Source organism: Equus asinus, chromosome 4, assembly GCF_041296235.1.
Source record: "Equus asinus isolate D_3611 breed Donkey chromosome 4, EquAss-T2T_v2, whole genome shotgun sequence".
Taxonomy (NCBI): domain Eukaryota; kingdom Metazoa; phylum Chordata; class Mammalia; order Perissodactyla; family Equidae; genus Equus; species Equus asinus.
The window spans coordinates 26,953,810-26,969,112 of record NC_091793.1 but is presented as its reverse complement, the minus strand read 5'-3'; the positions used below and the strand labels follow the sequence as shown (position 1 = coordinate 26,969,112).

Here is a 15,303-nt window from a genome sequence, read left to right as displayed (position 1 = left end):
TGGTTGTATCTGCAGATAACACTTGACACGCTGCAAAGAACCAGGGGGTGGAACTCCCCACAGAGTCGCAGTTCCAGGGGTGTGATGTCCAGACTCCCTCCTTGCTCCAGGCCCCGCGGGCCGGCCCGGCCGGAGGAACCTGGCTGGAGCAGGGCATGGAACCCACTGTCTTGCTTCATGAGCGCTAGCTGCACCTGCTCCCCTATTCTCAGCACCCACAAAACAGCCCACCTGTTCTCTCCATCCTCACCACTGCAGCGCAGGTCAGAGCCCCAGGGCCGTCTTTTTGCCTGCCAACGGTCTCTAAGTGGTCTCGCTGCTTCCAGCCTGACCCTTTCAACGTATTCTCCACATGGAGTGATTTTTCTCGAATGTAAATCTGACTGTGATTAAAGCCCTTCGGTTGCTCCTCACTGTCGCAGGATGAAGTCTAGTCTCCTAAGCACAGCCAAGGCCCTTCCGGTCAGCTTCCTCCTGGCCTCTCTCCCCACACCTGTGCCCGAGTAGACACACTACCAGCATGTTTTCTGTCAACGCTCTGCTTCATCTGCTCTGCCCTCTACCTAGCTTCATTACCTACCTTCACTCTTCTCTCTCATTTGCTCCATTCATTCAATAAGCATTTATGAAGTGCTCACTATGCACTTACTTCTACTCTAGGAGAGGGGACCCCAGAGGTGAACGGTACAGGCAATGTCTCCAATCTAACGGTCTTATAGTCTGGTCTCATATTTGGGGAAAAAAAACTAGGAACAACTACATGAGCCAAATAATTGTGGACAGCAGTGTATGCTCTGATGAAAAGAAAATAGGGCACATCCCAGAGAGAGACTCAAAGGTTACTTGAGGCTGGGGAGGCTCTAGGGAAGTTCCTGAAGATGCCCCATCTGAGACGTTTAAACCCCGGGCAGGGTGTTCCAGACACGGCGAAAGCAGGCACAGAGGCCTGCCCGTGGGAGTGAGCCTGGAATGCAGAAGGAACAGGAAGGTGGTGGGTGTGGCTCCTCTCCTGCCCGGTGGTCGAGGGGAGGGCGTTCAAAGAAAGGTGCTCGCTTGTTCATGACTCTCTCTGTATCCAGACTATCCTCTTGGCATCTCTAACACTTGTTACGTGGCAAGAGACTTCACGTATTAGGTCTGGGTCAACCTCTTATTTCAACCCCAGTGCCCTGCACGGTGTCTGGCAGATGGCCGGCATTCACGTGTGCTTCCTGAGCAAATAAATGCAGACTCGGATTCCAAGAAGGACCACAGAGGACTTCTGCTCCCGGTGACCCACCAGGGGAATCTGGTGGGAGGAAAAGCTGGTGAGTCATCTATAAAGGGAGTCCCCCTTTGTAAGACACTGAAGAGCGCACCACGGGAACTCACTGATAGGGATGATAAACTGATGGCTTCATCCTGCAAGGCTTTTTATCTAGCCTCTTCAGGGGAGGGAAACAAAAAAGAGGCAAGAGAACAGCTTTCATTTAGCGGTTGGAAAAAAGTGCCAAACGGGCTCTCAAATATTGATAATGATGACAAATACTGATCTGAGTAAAGAGAACTGAAGGAAAAACCAGAAGAACACAGTGTTTGCTGCAGCCTCTAAGTGCTTCCCAGAAGCGGAGACAGAGTTCAAGTGCTTAATGGTTTTCTTTTCTCTGTTGTCAGTGGTAAAGAAGGGCAGACACCGAGAAAGGCATGGAGGGTGACACGGAGAAGGGCCGGAGCTGGGGGCAACTCCACTGTGACTTGGGGGCCAAATGACAGACAGTAGGGGTGGCCTTGTGACCAGTCGTCCTGATAAAGGCCAGGTGAGTGCATGCCTCCAGACCTTCCACAGATGCCCTTTCCTACCAGTGGGAACCTAGAGGGTATCTTATGACATCCAAGATAAGAATATAAACAATAACAATAATGGTAACAAAACAAAATTCTGATTCTTAATCCGGTTCACAACATCCTTCCACTCTGGCTGCTGCTCACCTGCTGCTCAACTGTCTCCCATGCCCTCCTTCCCCACTAGCTCCTGGGCACATGGGCCATCCTTCAGTTCCTCACAACAAACCTGCCCTACCTCAGGGCCTTTGCACCAGCTACTTCCTCCATCTGGAATGTACTTCCTTTGATCCCCCCCACCCCAGATTTATTGAGGTATATAACTGGTACACAAAAAATTGCACGTAGTTAATGTATAGAATATGGTGAGTCTGGACATACGGATACACGCATGCTACTATCATCACAATCAAGGTAATAAACATATCCATCACCTCCAAAAGTTTCTCTGTTCTTTTTCTTTTTGGAGTGAGAACGTTTAACGTAAGACTAGCCCTCTTAAAATTTTTTTAAGTGCACACTCCTCTGTGAACTATAAGCGCTATGTGGTACAGCGGATCTCTGGAACTTCCTCACCTTGAATACCTGTAACTTTGTGCCCACTGAACAAAAATTTCCTCTCCCATCCCCGGTAACCACCATTCTGTTGTTGACTTCTACACGTTTGCCTCTTTGAGACGCCTCACGTGAGAGGAATCGTGCAGTACATGTCCCTCTGTGACTGACTTATTTCTCTTAGCCTAATGTCCTCCAGGTCCACCCATGCTGTCACACATGGTAAGATTTACCTCTTTTTTAGGGCTGAGTAATATTCCACTGTGTAGGTACCGCATCTCCCTTCTCCCTTCATCTGTCAGTGGGCATTTTTGTCTTTCCCCTCTTGGCTACTGTGAGTAACGCTGCAGTGAACATGGGGCGCAGATACCACCTTGAGATCCTGATTTCAGTCCCTTTACGTGTATACCCAGACGTGGCATTGCTGGATCACACGAGAGTTCTATATTTAATTTTTTGAGGAGCCTCTGGACTATTTCCACAGCAGCTGTTCCAGTTTCTCTACATCCTCACTAACTCGTTATCTTTTGTTTTTTTGATAACGGCTGTTCCAACAGGTACAAAGTACGATCTCATTGTGGCTTTGATTTGTACTACCTCTTGCTCTTCTAAGGCTGGCTGTTTCTTGTATTCGGGTCTCAGATTAAATGTCACCTCCTCAGAGAAGCCCTCTCCGACCTCCCAAGGCAGTGGAGCTGCCCAGCTGCTCACTAATATGTCACGATGTAGCACTTGCCACTGGCTGATAACTTTTCCCGACAGTTTGTGTACTTATTGTGTCTCTCCTACTAGAATAACAGCACCATGAGAGCAGGGACCGTGGTTCTTTTTTACCAATGAATACTCAGTGCTCAGAGGACCACCCTCTGTAAATGTTTGTTGACTGACTGAATGAACCAGTTACTTCTGTGTGTAATAATAAGGGTCAAGGAAAGGGCAGGGAAATATTTATAGAGCATGGAACATATGGCAGACACTGAGCTAGGCGCTTTACATGCAATTTCTCGCTTAGTCTCAAAACATCCCTATAACAGTTTTTCATCCCCATTTGACAGTTGGGAAAACTGAAGCACAGAGAGGTTGAGTGACTTGCCCGAGGTCACACAGGTGGTAACTGGAAGGGATTAAAGTCAAAGCCAGGTCAGCCTGACCCCACATGCCCTGCTTTTTCCACTATAAGGCGCTGCTTCCCCACATCCTGCTTCTCAGAACTTCAAATCAGTCTCAACTTTTTGCACGCTGTGTGACTGTGAGCAACCTGCTTCACCTCTCTGTGCCTCAATGTCTTCAACTCTCATTGGGGGGAAAAAGAGGGCTTCTGTGAGCAGCAAATGAGATACAGCATATGAAAAAAAATTATAAACAGTGAAGAAACAGAAAAATACAGTAGATGTTAGCTATGCCTGTGACCACTTACCTAACACTATTTCCACCTGTGCTAACCCCTAGAGGAGCCAGTTATTGCGAAAATCTGTGATGCCACCCCATGCATTGACCACACTGAATCCCAGGTCTTCCGTGTGGATGCCAACACGCCCACGAAGACCTCGAGTTTCTGGCTTTGGAGAGACACCTTATCTGTGGTTTGACCGGGGGTTTTGCTCACTCTGATTCCACTTCCGACTTTACCTTGTCTGGACCAAGCATGCCCCCTCCGCACCCACAGTGATGAGCAGAGACGTCCCCTCCCCACCGCCACATGGCAGGTTCCCAGGGCGGGGATGGCATCTAGTGCTCCTCGGGCACGCCCTGAGCCTGGCACGGAGCCGGCGCACGAGAGGTCCCTGGCGGGCCAACCGAGAGGCTGCCCCTGCCCTGCCGAGCCCACGGGCCACTTACGTTTTCGCTGTTGACGTCAGCTTCGCTGGGGCAGCCGAACAGTTCCCGCCGCAGGAGGTTCCCGTCGTACTCCAGGAAGGTCAGGTAGAGGTTGCGGAAGAACTCCACATGCTTGTTCTTCACCCGAAGCTTCTTGGGGGAGTTCCAGTGAATGACCTGGCAGGGCGACAAGGGGGCAGTCAGGCCGGGGGTGGGACCTCGTGGCTGCAGGAAGCGTGGCTGGGCACTGTTCTAAGTGGTATCTGTGGGCTTGCCCATTCATTCATTCATTCATTCATTCATTCATTGGTTCAACATTTATGGTAGAGTGCTTAAGAGTAAGGGTGCTGAGGCCAGCCTGCCTGCATTCAAATCCCAGCTCTGCTCTGGGTAGCCATTTAATCTCGGGCAAGTTACTTAACCTCTCTGTGCCTCAGTTTCCTCATCTGCCAAACGGGAACCATAACAGCTCCTGCCTGTGCCAGCGTCTAAGCTTTTGTCTCTCAGCTCCAAACTCGCTTTGAGATGCTGAGGCAGGGACCTGCGAACCCTATCTCTGCTCTGCCAGCCGCTCCCTGTTAGGCACACGGGGCCGGGAGAGGGATACTGTGAGCCTGGAGGAGGAGAAAGGAACTTGCTCCTTCTTGTTGCTTTCCGCTCCTCTGAGCATCACCCCAGCCTCCTTTCTTCATCCCAGCAGTGGCACTTCCTTCCTTTAGCAGCAGCAAAATCCATTTTGCAGCTTTTCCAACGCTCAGAAGCAGCTTCCTTGTCCTCGCATCCCCACCCACTGCTGCTGCCCCTGCAGCTGCCCGGTGACCCCGCCCCAGAGGTCCGGGTTCCTGCCCTGAGTTATCATAATTGCACTTCTTCCCTCTGTTCCTTCGGCTCCAAGGGTGGTAACCATTTCCTGCAATTTTCTATTTTTGCTTTTTTAGTTACCAAGTCAACACTTTATGTCTAGTTATTATTTTTAAAGATTAAATTCTCTGTTCAAATAATTGCTATGGTTTGTGCCTCCAGCCAGGACTGACGGATGCGCTGTCTCACTGAGCTGCTGAGAAATCAACTAGTTTACACATGGAAAGCATGTAAGTAGTGCCTGGCCTAGGAGGAGCGATCAATAATTGCTGACTACTAAGTGCCTACAGTATACCGAGTTGGGAGATGGCAAGAGGCCCCGGTCGGCAGCGCCTGCCCTTGGCCAGTTATGGTCTGCTGGGGAGATGTGTCCAAAAACAGGTAATAGAAAGAATAACGGAGAGAGGATCAAGAAGAAATGGTAGCTCTAGAATGCTCAGAGAAGCATCTAGAAGGAGAGGCCTGTGTCAGGGTTTGAAGGATGAGCAGGAGTTCCCTGGACATATGGGGCCTGGGACAGAGGGATGGTGGTGACACAATCCAGGCAGAGGGAAGACGCGTGGGACAGTGTGGTTCATTAGGAAATGAGAAGTCATGTGTTGCAGCTGCCTGGGTGGGACAGGTGGGAGATGTGACCGCAGAGGAAAGCACGGGGAGTCCTGGCCTCACGGGGACCAAGCTCAGAACCCAGATTGCATCACTGGAGAGTTTTCAGGAGGGGGGAAAATGACTAATGCTGCGTTTTAGGAGGATGACTCCGATTGCAATGGAGAAGATGTGAGTGGCAGGGTGGGAGGCCCAAAAGTCTCCACTTTTGGAACCAGAAATGCCAATCATGGGTCAGCTGTAATTTCCAGTGGGCACTGCTCACCCCCTTGGCCAGGGAGCTGTCTGTCAGCAGACACTTCCTTGTTCCACGTTGTTTTACATTCACTGTCTTCTTTTAATCCTCACAACGACCCTAACAAGGAATGCGATTTTAAAGATGAAGAAACTGGAGAAGCAACTTGCCGGGGACCACAGAGCTGGTAAATGTGAGAGCTAGGATTCAAACTTAAACCTGAATAAATCTGAGTCCAAAACCCACGTTCCTTCCTCTCCACTGTGGAGAACAGGAGGAACCAGGTTTTAAAAGCTTCCCTTTTCATGCTTTGTCCCATTACAGAGGAAACAAGATAGCTCTCACTTTCCCTTTCCAGCCTCCAAGGCAAGGCCCTCTCTCTCCTCCCACACCGGGCAGAAGAGCCAATCTGAGCACTGAGACTGAGGAATAAGGCCAGGTAGCCAGAGCTCAGCTGCTTCCTGGCTCCCTCCTTCGGCAGCATTCTGTCTGTGAAAGCCTGGACAGGGTCTGCCATCTGGAGAGGGGTCTGGAAGACCCATCTCCCACTCCCTCAGGGTCCCATAGATGTTAGGCAGCAACGGCCCTTGAAGCTGCCTGGGTAAGTACTGCTGTGCAAGACCAGTTCCCTCTCTCCTGGCACAAGGAATAATAGGAAACCTATTTGGTCCAAACCACATGCCCTGCCCTCCCGTGACCAGCAATGGCATAACAGCCCACCAAGAACCAGGGACGGCAGGCCAGTCGAGGTTTGAATCCTGCTATGCTCTTCACTAGCTGTGTGTGTCCCTGGGCAACATGTTTCATTTCTTGGGGCCTCAGTTTACTCGTGCAAGGTGGGGATCCGTAACCCCGACTTTACAAAGTCGTTAGGAGAGTTAAACGGATGTCTAGCACAAGAGCCTGTGTGTCAGGTGGTTCCACAGACGTGGGTTCTCTCCTCCCCTCAGAGCTGGGGCCGCCAGCCTGCAGCGCCAGTGTCTGCCCACCTTTCCCCTCCTGCCAGCATGAAGTCTGCTGCAGCAGTCAGGAAGGAAGCAGGCGTTCAGCATCCAGGAGAGTGAAGGCAAGGCCGGCACATCCTCCTTGGAAGAAGGCCACTCGGTGGTGCTTGCATTTCAGAGAAGGATGAGGTACAGGATGCGGTTTTCTTCCTGTGCCTTTTGAAGAGTGTAAGAGGGAAGTCTTCCCCCTGAGAATACACCCATCCTGGACACGAGAAGGTCCTGGGCCACGCATTAAAATAATCGCATGCGAGTGGTGTCACTCACACTCAGCGGGGATCACGTCTTCGCTAGGAAAGATTTTCCCAAGTGCTGAGCTGGCACGAAGGCTGATGGATGTGTATCTGACTCAGGAAAACCGGCCTCCTCAACAGGGAGAAACTGAAACTCAGTGAAAATAAGGGCTGGCCTATGGGTCCCCAGACAAACAAATCTTAACTTACTGTGTATAAATCTGCCAGGCATGGGATACACTGTCTCAAATCCTCCACTAATCCTTCATTTTAATCCTACTGTCTGTTTTATGGAGATAGTACTGACTGGCCCGTATCCCAAAGCCGGTAAGTTAGAGCCGAGCCACGCAGCCAGCTCTAAGCCCCAACCCCCAGCTTCCCAACTGCTACTGGGTACCGCGTCAATGGGCTGACCACTTCACAGATGAGGAGAGTGAGGCTGACAGAGCAGAGGGACCTGCCCAAGATCACATGGTGAGTTTGGGCGAGGTCAAGGCTAGGATGAGTACCCAGGGCTCCCGGTGCCCGCCGGCCATCTCTTACTCCATCACGTCTCATTCTGTTCCATGTCCGCCCAGGGATCTGGGTTGGTGTATCGCCTACAGCAAATGCTGCTGTTATATAAAAAGCAGCAAAGGTTTAAGGAAGGTAGGGGGAGAAGACGATGGGACATTAACAGGCCAAAGGGATTTTGCAAAATGCTTTGTAACCTACTGCCCTCTTATAGGTAAGCCCACTGAAAGTCTATTAATGTATATTGATATTTACCTTTTTCTCCTTAGGTGGTTTTTTTTTTTGAGGAAGATTAGCCCTGAGCTACCTACTGCCAATCCCCCTCTTTCTGCTGAGGAAGACTGGCCTTGAGCTAACATCCATGCCCATCTTCCTCTACTTTATATGTGGGACGCCTACCACAGCATGGCTTTTGCCAAGCAGTGACATGTCCGCACCTGGGATCCGAATCGGTGAACCCCCAGCTGCCAAGAAGTGGAACATATGAACTTAACCACTGTGCCACCGGGCTGGCCCCTCTCCTTAGTTTTTAATCATCAGAATGCAGAATACTCCATTTTCCTGTGCTGGGCTCTAGTGAAATAAATCATAGCTATTGTTTACCTAATACTCATTATATGCTAGATATTAGGCCAGGGGTGTGTGTGTGTGTTCACATTTGATCCTCAAACCAACCTAGTAAGGTTGTTTCTGTTATCCCCATTTTACAGATGATGATCCTGAGGCTCAGACTAGTGCAGAATCACTCAGCTTGTAAGTAGCCAAGCCTAATACAAAATCAGGTCTGCCTTGCTCCCACATCTGTTTCTTTCTGGTACCTTATTCATTCATTGACCAAATTTTAAAATAAGCACTGGCTATGTGCCATGCACTGAAAGGGGCTGTGAATTCAGAGATGAACGTAACAGATCACAGCTCTTTCTGGAACTTACAACTTAGAGAGAGAGGCAGACACTACATAACTGCCCATTTTAAATTACAAGGATGATGCGTGCTTTTAAAGAGATGTTAAAGAGAGGTTGCTCGTGATTGTTCCCAGGCTGGGCCACGTGAAGTAAAAAGAAACCAAGGCCCAGGACGAGAAAGTGACTTGCCCAGAGTCACACAGCAGAGGGGGAGGTCGAGCCCAGCTCTGTTTCCCGGGCCACAGCTCCTTCCACTAAACCACGTGTCTGCTGCTGAAACTCCGACTCAGGATTAGTCCCGCTGATAATTTTGATCAGCGCTTGTCTGATTACTGAGAAATGTCATTTCCTGGTCCCCTGAGAGATGGAATCACCCATTGTGGCAGCTTCGGGGCAGCAAGCTGGTGGTGTAGATGACATTTACTGACAAGCTTTCACACACGAGACGGAGTGACACTGGGGAATGTGCCCAAAATAGAGTTTTGCGAGGAGCTAGTAAGTAAATGTGAGTCAACGAGGCTTGTGGTGAAAACCTCTCACAGCTTCTTCTGCTTGCTGAGGCACAATACCCTAGTAATAATAATAATTATTATTAGCAGCTAACAAATAATGGATGTTTGCTATCTGCCAAGCGCTGCTCTGAACACTCCTCTTGTCACAGCTCATTCGTTCTTTACTCAACACTATGAATGATGTTCTCATTATCCCATCCCACAGGTGAGGAAAGGACGGCAGGGCCCCCAATTTACACTGCTAGAAAGTGGGGGAGTCGGGACTTGAGCCCACAGGGATAGAGACGGTAGGAATCTCTCTTATTTCTCCCACGTCTGTAATCATTAAATGACTTCCTTTACAGAAATGAACATGACAATTACAGAAGATTACGGGATTAGAAACGAAACCTGAGATCTCATCAAGGTGGTGGCAGAGGCGGACTCTGAACTCACCTCCTCCCACGAACACAACCGGGTTCAACTATTCTTGGAAAAATTATGCCAGAAAGACAACTGAAAACTGGATAAAAAGACCCCCCACAACAAGGGACAGTCTTGAGTGAGGCGGAAGAGGCAGAAATTCCTTCTGGAGGGAGAAAAGCCAGCTTCACGAGCTGCAGAACTTCAGAGATAAGCAGGAGCCACCCTAAGGTATGCAGCCTTCCCTGGAGAAGTGGGGACCTGAGTCGGGGCACATTACCACTATAAGCATCCTTCAGACTCAGCACAACTGAGACAAGTGTCATACTATCTGGCTTCCCTGTCTACTAACTAAATGGGGAACAATCCCAGAAAAGCTATCAACATAAGCAGAATAAAGCCAGCTGTTAAAGGGCTCACACTCAAATTCACCCATCTCAGAGAGCAACCTAAAAATCACCAGAAAGAAAGGTGCACAGTCCTTCAGGGAAAAGAGACTCACCTGCTAGGCTCTGGGTGGATCTTGGTGAGAGGTGAGACCTCTCCAGAGACTGAGACATTGGTGGCAGTCATTGTTGTTACCTAGTTCAGGCGTGCTGACACAGGTGCTGGCAGATGCCATCAGAATTCTTCCCCTGGCCTGTTAGCCCAGGGGTTTGCCACACTCACTAGAGTACAGATTTAATCCAGTTCAGCCAGGGCAGGCAGCCTTCTCTATGGACTGGCCCCACCCAACAGCAAACCCTCGGGCAACTTTTCAGCCTGCATGGACTGGGTGCCTGGATCCTCTAAAGGCAGGCAAGTGTGTCCGCCTCTGTGGGGCAGGGCCTGGGTGAGTACCAGGTGAACTGTGGGGGCGTGACTGGAGAGGTGGGGGCCTCTGCAGTGGGGCAACTGGGTACACTCCAGTGGCTCAGGAAGGGGCCAGCACTGTGATGACATTGTGTGTGGAACTGTGGGGGGTGGGGCTTATCAGTGGCAGAAGACCTGTGCTTCACAAACAGCCACAAAGCCTGAAACAAGTGGGTGCTCCCATGCCTGGGATCAGCCCCTCAGCTGCAACCCTAAGAGAGGTGACAACAGCCTTGCAGGCCTGAGGCCTACAACATCTGTAAGCCCCTGAGCCTACCAATCAGCTGCACTGGGTGCCTACTCATTTAACAGGAAAACTGCAACAGGAGTGTGTTATTAGACCTTTTAGCCACTGGTGCTACAGCTCCCCAAACCCGATTTACAAAGAGCCTGCCAGGGTGGGAAAGACTAGACTCCCTGGTACCTGCAGTCAGAGCAACCCTGCCACAGCAGAAGGACACAAGCAACCCACACAAGGGTCACTCCAGGAGTGATGAGAGGGAAGCACACTGCTGGGCCTCAAAAGGCATCTCCTACATAAGGCCACTTCTCCCAGAACAGGAGACACAGCTAACTCACCTAATACATAGCTATAAGTACAGAGAAACAGGCATAATGAGGAGGCAAAGGAATACATTCCAAACAAGGGAACAGGACAACTCCCCCCCAAAAAGAATTAAACAAAACAGAAATAAGCAATCTACTCAACAAGGAGTTCAAACAAAAAATCATAAGGATGCTCACAGATATTGGGAGAAGACTGGATGAACACAGTGAGAATGTCAACAAAGAATTGGAAAATAAAAAAGAAGAACCAATCAGAAATGAAGAATACAATACTGGAAATGAAAAATTCACTAGAGGGACTCAATAGCAGAGTAGATGATACAGAAGAACAGATCAGTGAGCTAGACGAAAGACTAGAAGAACTCACCCAAGCTGAACAGAAAAAAGAATTAGGCAGAATGAGAACAGTCTAAGGGAACTCTGGGACAATATCAAGTGCACTAACATTCATATAATAGGTGTCTCAGAAGGAGAAGAGAGAGACAAAGGGGCAGAGAATCTATTTGAAGAAATAATAGCTGAAAACTTTCCTAACCTAAGGAAGGAAACAGACATCCATATACAGGAAGCACAGAGAGCACCAAACAAGATAAGCCCAAAGAGGCCCACACCAAGACACATTATAATTAAAATGTCCAAAATTAAAGAGAAAGAGAGAATCCTAAAAGGTGCAAGAGAAAGGTAACAAATGACATACAAAGGAAAGCCCATAAGGCTATTAGCAGACTTCTCAGCCTAAACCCTACAGGCTAGAAAAGAGTGGCATGACTTATTTAAAGTGCTGACAGGAGAAAAACCTACAGCCAGGAATGCTCTATCCAGCAAGGTTAACATTCAGAATGGAAGGAGAGAGAAAATGTTTCCCAGACAAGCAAAAATTAAAGGAGCGTATCACCAAGAAATGAGTTCTACAAGAAATGCAGAAGGGATATATTTAAGTGGAAAAGAAAAGACCACAAATAAGGATAAGAAAATTATCAAAAAAAACCCCACAAAAAACAAAAAACAAACCAGGCAATAAAACCACTGGTAAAGACAAAAATACAGTAAATGTAGCAAACCAACTAACTATGAAGATATTATGAAGGTTAAAAGGCAAAAGTACTAAAATTACCTATTTCCATGATAAGAGGGTAATGGGTAAACACACACAAAATAAGAGATTAGATAGGTTTTCAAAAGCATAAAATGTGGGAGGAGGGGAGTAAAAGAGTAGAGATTTTAGAAAGAGGTCTAACTAAAGAGACTATCAACTCAATATAGATTGCTATATACATAGAATATTATATATGAACCCCATGGTAATCACAAAGCAGAAACCTATAATAAACAAATAAGTAAGAGGAAAAAAATCAAACATATTACTAAAGAAAGCCATCAAACCACCAGGGAAGAGAGCAAGAGAAGAATAAAGCAACAGAGAAGAACTACTAAAACATCCATAAAAAAAGTAACAAAGTGGCAATAAGTACATACTTATCAATAGCTTCTTTAAATGTCAATGGACTAAATGCTCCAATCAGGGGGCTGGCCTGTTGGCACAGCAGTTAAGTGTGCACCTTCTGCTTTGGCAGCCCAGGGTTTGCCAGTTAGGATCCTGGGTGCAGACCTATGCACTGATTGTCAAGCCATGCTGTGGCAGGTGTCCCACATATAAAATAGAGGAAGATGGGCACAGATGTTAGCTCAGGGCCAGTCTTCCTCAGCAAAAAGAGGAGGCTTGGTGGCACATGTTATTAGCTCAGGGCTAATCCTCCATAAAAAAAAAAAAGGCATAGGTGGCTGATTGGATAAAAAACAAGACCCATATTTATGCTTCATACAAGAGACACACTTCAGACCTAAAGACACCCACAAACTGAAAGTGAAAGGATAGAAAAGGAGACTCTATACAAATAGCAAAGGAAAGAAAGCTGGGGTAGCATTACTTACATCAGACAAAATAGACTTTAAAACAAAAACTGTAACAAGAGCCAGAGAAGGGCACTACATAATGGTAAAGGGAACAATCCAACAAGAGCATATAACACTTGTAAATATCTATGCACCCAACATCAGAGCACCTATATATATAAAGTAATTATTAAGAGACATAAAAGGAGAAATAGACAGTAAGACAATAATAGTAGGAGAATTTAATACTCCACTTACACCAATGGATAGATCATCCAAACAGAAGATCAATAAGGAAACATTGGCCTTAAATGACACATTTGACCAGGACTTAGTGGATATATATAGAACATTCCATCCCCAAACCACAGAATACACATCCTCACATTCTTTTCAAATGCTCATGGATCATTCTCCAGGATTGATCAGATATTAGGCTACAAAACAAGTCTCAATAAACTTAAGAAGATCGAAATAACACCAAGCATCTTTTCTGACCACAAAGGTATAAAACTAGAAACTGACTACAGGAAGAAAATCAGAAAAACCACAAAAATGTGGAGATTAAACAAAATGCTACTGAACAACAATTGAATCAATGAAGAAATCAGAGGAGAAATCAAAAAATACCTGGAGACAAATGAAAATGAAAATATGACATGCCAAAATCTATGGGATACAGCAAAAGCAGTTCTAAGAGGGAAATTTATAGCAATTCAGGCCTACCTCAACAAACAGGAAAATTCCCAATAAACAATCTAACGGTGCACTTAGAGGAACTGGAAATAGAAGAACAAAGCCCCAAATCAGCAGAAAGAAGGAAATAATAAAAATCAGAGCAGAAATAAATGAAATAGAGACTAAAAGAAAATATTAAAAAATCAATGAAACCAAGAGTTGGTTGTTTGAAAAGATAAACAAAATCGACAAACCTTTAGCTAGACCCACCAAGAAAAAGAGAGAAGGCTGAGGTAAGTAAAATCAGAAATTGAAGAGGAGAAATTACAATGGACACCTCAGAAATACAAAAGATTATAAGAGAATACTATGAAAAGCTATATGCCAACAAATTGGATAATCTAGAAGAAATAGACAAATTCTTAGAATCATACAACCTTCCAAAACTGAATCAAGAAGAAGTAGAGAATTTGAATAAAACAAGCACCAGTAAGGAGATCAAAATAGTAATAAAAAACCTTCCAAAAAATAAAAGTCCAGGACCAGTCAGCCTCCCTGTTGAATTCTACCAAACATTCAAAGAAGACTTAATACTTATTCTTTTCAAACTCTTCCAAAAAGTTGAAGAGGAGGGGAAGCTTCCTAACTCATTGTACAAAGCCAACATTACCCTGATACCAAAACCAAACAACGACATCACAAAAAAAGAAAATTACAGGCCAATAGCACTGATGAACATAAATGCAAAAATCCTCAACAAAATACTAGCAAATTGAATACAACAATACATTAAGACGATCATATACCATGATCAAGTGGGATTTATTCCAGGGATGCAGGGATGGTTCAATATCCTCAAATCCATCAATGTGATACACCACATTAACAAAATGAAGAATGAAAATCACATGATCATCTCAACAGATGCAGAGAAAGCATTTGACAAGATACAGCATCCATTTATGATAAAAACTCTAAATAAAATGGGGATAGAAGGAAAGTACCTCCACATAATAAAGGCCATATATGACAAACCCATAGCTACTATCATTCTCAATGCAGAGAAACTGAAAGTATCCCTCTAAGAACAGGAACCAGAAAAGGATGCCCACTTTCACGACTCTTACTTAACATAGTATTGAATGTCCTTGCCAGAGCATTCAGGCAAGAAAAAGAAAGAAAAGGGATCCAAATTGGAAAAGATGAAGTAAAACTGTCATTATGTGCAGATGACATGATTTTATATATAGAAAACCCGAAAGAATCCACTAAAAAACTTTTAGAAATAATAGATGAATATAGTCAAGTTGCAGGATACAAAATCAACATACAAAAATCAGTTGCATTTCTATACACTAACAACAAAGTAGCAGAAAGAGAAATTAAGAATACAATCCCTAAGGGAAACAAAAGAAAAAATAAACAAGTGGGAGTTCATCAGATAAAGAGCTTTTGCAAGGCAAAAGAAACTAGCATCAAAACCAAAAGACAACCCACCAACTGGGAAAAAATTTTTGCCTATCATATATACAATAAGGGGTTAATCTCCATAATATGTAAGGAATTCACACAACTGAACAACAGAAAAACAAACAGCCTGATCAAAAAATGGGCAGAGGAGAGGAACAGACATTTTTCCAAAGAAGATATACAGATGGCCAATAAACACATGAAAAGATGTTCAACATCACTAATCATCAGGGAAATACAAATCAAAGCTACACTAAAATACCACCTTATGCCTGTTAAAATGGCTATAATCACCAAGACTAAAAATAACAAATGTTGGAGAGGGTGTGGAGAGAAGGGAACCCTCATACACTGCTGGTGGGAATGCAAACTGGTGCA

At 46.0% G+C, this 15,303-nt stretch overlaps 1 protein-coding gene across 11 annotated transcripts in view; it reads right to left on the bottom strand.

The window, feature by feature from the left end:
- Window positions 1-15,303, bottom strand: part of LARGE1 (LARGE xylosyl- and glucuronyltransferase 1) — a 539,997-nt gene that overhangs the window by 49,393 nt on the left and 475,301 nt on the right. For all 11 annotated transcript variants that reach the window (XM_070506993.1, XM_070506995.1, XM_044780870.2 and 8 more), the window contains one exon: window positions 4,216-4,371. In XM_070506993.1, the coding sequence (XP_070363094.1) occupies window positions 4,216-4,371 (156 nt within the window). The remainder of the gene's footprint in view (window positions 1-4,215; window positions 4,372-15,303) is intronic.